The sequence below is a fragment of the Tupaia chinensis genome, unplaced genomic scaffold, assembly GCF_000334495.1.
Source record: "Tupaia chinensis unplaced genomic scaffold, TupChi_1.0 Scaffold000275_1, whole genome shotgun sequence".
Classification (NCBI taxonomy): domain Eukaryota; kingdom Metazoa; phylum Chordata; class Mammalia; order Scandentia; family Tupaiidae; genus Tupaia; species Tupaia belangeri.
Genome location: NW_006159757.1, coordinates 1,372,807 through 1,381,455, shown reverse-complemented (window position 1 = coordinate 1,381,455; position 8,649 = coordinate 1,372,807). Strand labels below are relative to the sequence as shown.

Genomic DNA, 8,649 nt, shown 5'->3' with positions numbered 1-8,649 from the left:
ATAGTGAGAAAGCAAGCCACCAGGTCCGGGACTCAAACCATGATTGGCCATGTGGGAGGTCAGTGCTTCAACCACCACACCATTTGCCAGCCCTCTCTCCAGTGTCTTGAGGATGGGAATTGATCCTTTTCTGTTTCTTTGACAGTTAACATGGAGCTTAGCACAGGACGTTTAGGAAGTGTCATCTTTTCTATTCTAGCCATTTGTTTGAGAATATAATCTTAAGTTTGCTGATACTCTATAAAAGATTAACTAGGCAAAACAGTATTCTAGAAGGATCTTTAAAAGACCTGTAGGAGTGCCGGCAGATGGCGTGGTGGTTAAAGGCACTGGAATCCCACATGACTGACCAGGGTTCAAGTCCCAGACCTAACGGACTGCTTTCTCACTTTCTCTATCTCACTTACTCTGTCTCTCTCTAGTCAAATAAAATTTAATTAATTAATTAATTAATGAAATAATTCTTTAAAAAAAAAAAAAAAGAACACACATATGAGACTCTAGTGCCTCAACCAATATATCACTTGCTGGCTACAAACATTGCTATTTAAAAAGCCCCACTTGGGGCTGGCAGGTGGCATTGTGGTTAAGGGCTCTGGACTCCCACATGACCGACTGTGGTTCAAGTCCCGGACCTGGAGACTTGCTTTCTCACTTTCTCTCTCTCTCTCTCTCACTCTGGTCAAATTAAAATAAATAAGCAAGTAAAGTTAAATAAAATAATTCTTTTTTTTTTTTTTAAAAAAAAAAAAAAAAAATTATTTTTTTGAAAACAGGTACACGCTGGGCATGTGTGCATGCGTGCCCAAGATCCCGAGAGGAGAATGGAGGAGAAGGGATTGCGGTGTGACCATACCCCCTGGGGGGTGATTTCTCGCTTTCTGTCTCTCTGTCTCTCTCTCTCTGGCGAGCGCACGCACCCTGTAGTGAAAACCTCTCCAAAGGAAAAAAAAATTATTTTATTTAACTTTATTTATTATTATTATCATTGTTACTTTCCACTTTGATCAGAGAGAGACAGAGAGAGAGAAAGAGGAAGTGAGAAAGCAAGCCACCAGGTCCAAGACATGTGGGAATCCGGCGCCCTTAACCACCATGCCACTTGCCGGCCCCTAAATAAAATAATTCTAAAAAACTAAAAAATTAAAAAAAAAAAAGAAAACCACTTAAATTCCTTACATCTGTTAGGTGGATACTGTTTAAGATTTCATTTATTGGGGCCGGCGAGTGGCGTGGTGGTTAAAGGTGCTGGATTCCCACATGGCCGACCGTGGTTTGAGTCCGAGACCTGACAGCTTGCTTTCTCTGAAGTGCCTTAGCAGTTTTCCTGCCTAGATTTTCTTCTAGGCAGGAAATCATGGGGACCAGAATTAGCGCAGTAGCAGTGTAGGTGGAAGATGGGGCTAGATTTGAGAACTATTCAGAGAAGAAAAGTGATAGGACTTTAGAAGTAGAGAGGAAAGAAAGAAGATCAATGTGGTTTATCTCCTAGCTTCCTGACGTGGAAAACTAGTACGTGATGATGACTTCCATCCAAAGAGGGAGTAAAGGAAAGGGTTTGGAAAGGAAAGGATGGATTCAATTTTAAGCATTAGCTTTGGAGTGTCTGTTACACTATAGCGGTTTCTATTAGGCGATTAGGAGCTAATAAAAGATTCTGGACTTGAGATACATATTCAAGAGTAATCAGGGTGTAGGTGTGTTTGCGGCCATAGGAGTGGGAGAATCTCCCAGAGAGCAAATTGAGCAGAGGAGTAAAGGTGGGGTCCTGGGAGAAGCAACATTCAAGGGTCAGGCAGAGGAAAAATACTTCCCAGAAGATTATCCAATAGACAGGAGTCGCTGGGCAATTGTACTCAAGGATGGAGGGATTAAATAAGAGGGAGAATGACTTGCCCATTGGATTTAGCAACCAGAAGATTGAGGGCTGACCTCATGTCAAGCTATTTCTCTGAAGTGGTGAGAGCAGAAACTAGATCACACTTAGTTGATGGTACAGCAGGAGTTAAAGAGGTGGAGACATGTGAATTCAATTATTACTGTTAGTATTATTATTAATTTTATTTATTCATTCATTTTTAAAATTTGACCAGAAAGAGACATAGAGAGAAAGAGGGAAAGTGAGAGAACAAGCCACCAGGTCTAGGACTATGTGGGAGTGTCCACCGCCTTAACCACCATGCCACCTGCTGTTCCCCTCAATTATTATTTATTTATTTATTTATTTTTAAGTTTTTGCCATAGGGTTATGTCCTTCCTGCGAGGGGTTGGGGGAGAAAAAGTCAGAAATCACCTCTCCAGGGGCAATGCCACATCTCCATCCCTCCTTCTCCAGTCTTCTCTTAGTATCTTGAGCATGAATGCACAAGCGCCCAGTGTGATTTTCAGGCCACTGAGTCTGGGACTCAAATCATGGTCAGTCATGTGGGAGTCCAGTGTCTTAACCACTGTACCACCTGCTGATCCCAAAATTATTTTTTCCTAGAAGCTAAACTGTGAAAGGAAGCAATGACTGTGAAAGACTGAGTCAGGGAAATCTTTCTTTCTCCCTCCCTCCCTCTCTCCCTCCCTCTCTTTCTTCCTTCCTTTCCTTTCCTTTCCTTTCCTTTCCTTTCCTTTCCTTTCCTTTCCTTTCCTTTTAAGAATTATTAATTAATTAATTAATTTTACTTTAATTTGACCGTAGAGGAACAGAGTGAGAGAGAGGGAAAGTGAGAAAGCAAGCCATCAGGTCCAGGACTTGAATTGTGGTCAGTCTTGTGAGCACCCTTAACCACCACGCCACCTGCCAGCCCTTCTTTTTTATTTTATTTTTCTTTTTCTTGGAGAGATTTTTCTTATTGGGCACGTGCGCTTGCCAGAAAGACAGAGACAGAGAGATAGAAAGCGAGAAATCACCCCCCAGGGGGTATGGCCACGCTGCAATCCCTTCTCCTCCATTCTCCTCTCAGGATCTTGGGCACGCACACACACGTGCCCGGCGTGAGTTTAAGCCACCAGGTCTGGGACTCGAACCGTGGTCGACTACATGGGAGTCCAGCGACATAGCCATTATGCTAACTGCTGGTCCCCCAGCCCCTCTTTTTGAAAAAATTTTCCAGAGGACCCGTGCCCTCATCAGAGAGACAAAGAGACAGAGAGAGGGAGAAAGCACCCCCTAGTGCAACTTGGTCATGCCACAATCCTCCATTTTTCCATGCTGCTATGATTCGGGCATCCAGGAACAAGTGCCTGGTGCATTTCTCAAGAAAGTCTGTTGGAGACTCAAACCGTGCAGTCAGCCATGTGGGATCCAGCTCCCTCTACCATTAGGACACAGGGCTCGCTCCAGGGAAATGTTCCTTGTTTAATCTTTAAACATTTTGATTATATTGAGGGAACAAAGCCAGTGAGGAAAGGTTCAGAAAGGAGGGTTAGGGAATGGAGAAAAATAGAAAGAAGGCCCTGGAAAAAGCAGAAAGGATGGATTCTGACCATAAATGTGTATGTCAGCCTTGGGTGGGAAGAGAGGAGAGGAAGGGGTGAAGGCAAATAGAGATAGAAGTAAAGTGGCCAGTCCAAACCCATTTTATGACGTACACGTAAATCTGAGAACTATAGCATACTTTTAAAAAGTTAATATGTTATAATTGAATTCAGAAAGAAATCCAAAAGATAAATTATACATAACCCCATCATGCTTATAAGTCACTTGTTTTCATTTTTTTATGTGTCATCAAGTTCTTATTCATACATACAAATTTTTGTAGTTATAATTAGAAGTACAGTTTTGCCTGAGGTTATTTTTAAATGAAAGCTTTGTTGAGATATAATTCATAAAATTGAACTTTTCAATTTGTGCAATTCAGCAATTTTTTCGAATATTCACAGAGTTGTGCAACCATCTGTGTAATTTCAGAATATTTTAATCATCCCAAATAGAAGCTCATGCCCTTTTGCAGTCACTACCCAAACCATCCTCCCTCCAGCCCCTCCAGCAACCACAAATCTACTTTTTGTTGTCTTTTATTTGCTTATTTTGGTCATTTTATGTGGATAGATTGATGTAGTCTGGCCTCTATGACTGATCTTTTTTTTTTTTAAGAATTATTTTATTTAATCGTACTTACTGTTATTTTTAAAAAAAATTTGCTATAGGGCATGTGTGCTAACCAGAGAGACAGAGAGAGAAAGAAGAAAAATGAGAAAGCAGGCTGCCAGGTCCAGGACTCAAATCACAGTTGGCCATGTGGGAGTCTAGCACATTAACCACCACATTACCTGCCTGGTGACTGGCTTCTTTTACTTAGCATAATTTTTCAAGGTCCCTCAGTGGTGCAGCATGTCTTAAAAACTTCAATCCTTTTTATTGCCAGATAATAGGGTATAAAGATATAACTTTGGGGACTAGATGGTGGCACACCTTAACCACCATGCCACCTGCTGGCCCCTAAATAAATGATTCTTTTTTTTTTTAATTTAAAAATGTTTTAAAAGAATTGTTTTCTTTAACTTTATTAATTATTATTTTCCAGTTTGATCAGAGAGAGAGAGACAGAGAAAGAGAGAGAGAGAGAGGAAGTGAGAAAACAAGCGTCAGGTCCAGGAATTGAACTGTGGTCAGCCATATGGGAGTCCAGCACCTTAATCACCACGCTACCTGCCAACCCTAAGTAAATAATTCTTATTTTTTTATTTTAAAAATCTTTTTAAAAGAATTATTTTATTTAACTTTCTTTATTATTATTTCCAGCTTGATCAGAAGGGGAGACAGACAGAGACAGAGAGAGAGGAAGTGAAAAAACAAGCCTTCAGGTCTAGGACTTGAACTGTGGTCAGCCATGTGGGAATCTAGCACCTTTAACTACCATGCCACCTGGCGGCCTCATGAATAATTCTTAAAAAAGAAAAAATCCTGGCAGTGGTGTGGAGTCTCATTCTTTGTCTCTCTCTTCTTCATGGAATAAAGAAATAACCTAGCTGTTAAAAAAAAATTAATGACCTAGGTTTTTTTTTTTTTTTTTAATTGCCAGAAGGTACATGTACTTGCCAGAAAGAAACAGAGAGAAGAGAGAGGGAGGGAGGGAGAAAGCACCCCAGAATGTGGCCTGGTCATGCTCCATTCCTTTTTCCTCCAGTCTCCTCAGGATTTTAGGCATGCATACACACTTGCCAGGCGTGATCTTCAAACCTCTGGGTCCAGGGTTCAAACCATGCAGTCAGCCATGTAGAATCCAGTGCCAACTTCCATGCTACCTGCTGGCCTGCTTTTTTTTCTTTTTAAAGAATTATTTATTTACTGGGGCCAGCAGTTCGCGTAATGGCTATGTTGCTGGACTCCCATGTAGTCGGCCACGGTTCGCGTCCCAGACCCGGTGGCTTAAAACTCACGCCGGGCGCGTGTGTATGCGTGCCCAAGATACCGAGAGGAGAATGGCGAAGAAGGGATTGTGGTGTGGCCATCCCCCCTGGGGGGTGATTTCTTGCTTTCTGTTTCTCTGTCTCTCTGGCGAGTACGCGTGCCCTATAGCAAAAACCTCTCCAAAGGAAAAAAAAAAAAAGAATTATTTACTTATTCAGTTCCATTTATTTTTTAAATAATTATTTATTTATTTAATTCTATTAGCTATTATTATTATAATTTTTAATTTGACCAGACAGAGAAAGAAAGAAAGGAAAAGCAAAAAAGCAAGCCACCAGGTCCGGGACTCAAACCATCATCCGCCCTGTGGGAATCCAGGGCCTTTAACTACCATGCCACCTGCTGGCCCCTAGTTCTATTTATTATTATTATTCTTTTTAATTTGACCAGAGAGAGAGAAAGAAAGGGAAAGTGAGAAAGCAAGCCTCCAGGTCTGGGCCTCAAACCGTCATCAGCCCTGTGGGAATCCAGCACCTCTGTCCACTACACCACCTGCCAGCCCTGACTTGCTTTTTTTATCTTACCATATCATGATAGTTTATTTGACTCATGATGCAAATATGATGTTAGAATAATAGATTCTTACTAAGGTGGGCCTTTGCTTTGTAACTTTCCTAGTTTTATGGCATTTATAAAAAGTTTATATGACAATTTTACTCTCAGTTCCAAAGATGAGTCATCTGAGAAGAATATTTGCTTATCCTTGAAGAAAATTAATATCCCTATTCCTTTTGCTGTCATCTATTTATTTCTTCCATGAGAGAAAGAAAGACAAAGATAGAGTGAAAGAGATACAGGCACCCCCAGCAGGTCCCCAGCCTCAGCTCTCCGGGATTAGGAGCATGTTCATACTTGCTCGGCGTGTACAAGGAAACCTCGGGATGGGAACACGGGGCCCTCGCACTTGGCTTCAGCATCTCAGAGCGCTGCATTACCACTGCACCACCATGGCTGGCTAATACCATATTCCAACCTCTTTACTCTATCTCTTTCTTTATGATAGAGTATGCATGTGCATGTGAAAGTGAGAGAGAGAGAGAGAAGGAGCTAGGAGTACCCTCTACAGGGTCTGATAACTTCCATGATCCCTTCCCCCAGTCCTCCAGCCTGTTGGATCTCGGGCAGTTGCACATGTGCCTGGTGTGTTTCAGGCTGCCTGGGTTGGGGATTCAAACTGTGGTTGCCACGTGGGACCTGACTTTTCTTTTTTTTTTTAAAAGAATTATTTTGTTTAACTTTATTTATTTATTTATTTTAATTTGATTAGAGAGAGGGTGAGAGAGAGAGACAGAGAGAGAGAAAGGGAGGAAGCAAGCAAGCTGCTAGTTCTGGGACTCAAACCATGGTCAGCCATGTGGGAATCCAATGCCTTTAACCACCATGCCACCGGCTGGCCCTGAGATATGACTTTTCTTGAGTTATACATTTCTACTGTGCCATGGAGCTGGCTGGCCTTTTGTCCCTCTGTCCTCCCAGCCTTTCCCATGGACATCATCGGTATTGAGATGTAGATCTTTCTCAAAGGAATGTGTTGGTGTATGAAAACAAAGACTCCCTACATGCCTTTCCTCCCTCTGAGAAGTTTGTATACATGTGGTGCTTTAACTTTGCTAGCTCCTGTCAAATGTTCCTTTTCATGACAAGTCATTCATTCTCTTTTTTTGGGATTAGGTCAGCAATAGCCCGCTGTCAGAAGAGGCTGTTTTGGGATTTGAATATGGGATGAGCATCGAAAGCCCAAAGTTACTGCCCCTCTGGGAGGCTCAGTTTGGCGATTTCTTCAATGGAGCCCAGATCATCTTTGACACGTTCATCTCTGGAGGTTGGTGTTAATGTGTGGATGGGACATGGACACATGGTTCCCAGCCTCATGGTGACAAATGAATGAAAAGGGGCCAGTGCTGTTCATGAGACTCTGTGTGCCATGACACCTCTGGAGAGTGGGGTTGCCTGTTATCCACCGGGGCAGCAGCTATCAGGCAGCTTAAAGAGCTGCTCCAAAGAGTATCCAAGTTGCCTGTCAGTTGGAAATCTGTACCAAGGTGTACCTCCTGTCTTCTGGGGGATGAGCCTGGCTGTTGAGAGCCAGGAGTGTACCTGCCAGCTCCTAGGCTGTTTGACATAAATGACTGAGATGTAAGTGATGAGCAGGCAATAGTGTCATAGTGAGGCTTTGCTGTGAGAGTCAGAGGTGGCCTTGAAAATCCACTCCTCTCAATCCAGGTACATTCAAGGGGCTGAAAGTTAGAGATTTTATAAGCAACGTTTGCTTCTTACAAAAATTCAAGGAACCAGCAGGTGGTGTGGTGGTTAAGGGTACTGGACTCCCACATGGCAAACCATGGTTTGAGTTCCAGACTTGGTGGCTTGCTTTCTCACTTTCCCACTCTCTCTCTCTCTTTTACTTCATCTCTCGCTGGTCAAATTTAAATAAGTAAATAAATAAATAAAGTTAAATAAAATAATTCTTTTCTTTTTTTTTTTTTGAGAGATTTTTTGCTATAGGGCGCGTGCGCTCGCCAGACAGACAGAGAGACAGAAAGCAAGAAATCACCCCCCAGGTGGGATGGTCACGCCGCAGTCCCTTCTCCTCCATTCTCCTCTTGGGATCTTGGGCACGCACGCACACGCGCCCGGTGTGAGTTTTAAGCCACCGGGTCCGGGATGCAAACTGCGGTTGACTATGTGGGAGTCCAGCGACATAGCCATCACACTAACTGCTGGTTCCCAATAAAATAATTCTTAAAAAAAAATTTCTAAGTGTATGAGTCTTGTCCCAGACACTCAATCCCATGAGTTTATTTGGTGCAGAAAAGTTTATAAACTCATGGGAACCAGCAGTTAGTGTAATGGCTATGTCGCTGTACTCCCACGTAGTCAACCACAGTTCGCGTCGCAGACCCAGTGGCTTAAAACTCACGCCAGGCGCGTGTGCATGCGTGCCCAAGATCCCGAGAGGAGAGTGGAGGAGAAGGGATTGCGGCGTTACCATCCCCCCCGGGGGGTGATTTCTCGCTTTCTGTCTCTATGTCTCTCTCTGTCTGTCTGGCGAGCGCATGCGCCCTATAGCGAAAACCTCTCCAAAAAACAAAACAAACAAAACAAAACAAAACAAAACAAAACAAAAGATATATTAAAGACCCCTCATATGCTTAAAATCTTCCCTATAGTTGTACTTTCCTTTTTTTTTTGAGAGAGAGATTTTTGCTATAGGGCGCGTGCGCTGGTCAGACAGAAAGAGAGAGACA

General features: G+C 42.7%; 1 protein-coding gene across 1 annotated transcript in view; it reads left to right on the top strand.

Moving 5' to 3' along the window:
- The window catches only part of DHTKD1 (dehydrogenase E1 and transketolase domain containing 1), a gene marked incomplete at its 5' end in the record, with an annotated part of 97,080 nt that overhangs the window by 66,509 nt on the left and 21,922 nt on the right, over nucleotides 1-8,649 (top strand). Inside the window, 1 exon segment of the mRNA XM_014588392.2 lies at nucleotides 7,073-7,223. Within this exon segment, the coding sequence (XP_014443878.1) occupies nucleotides 7,073-7,223 (151 nt within the window).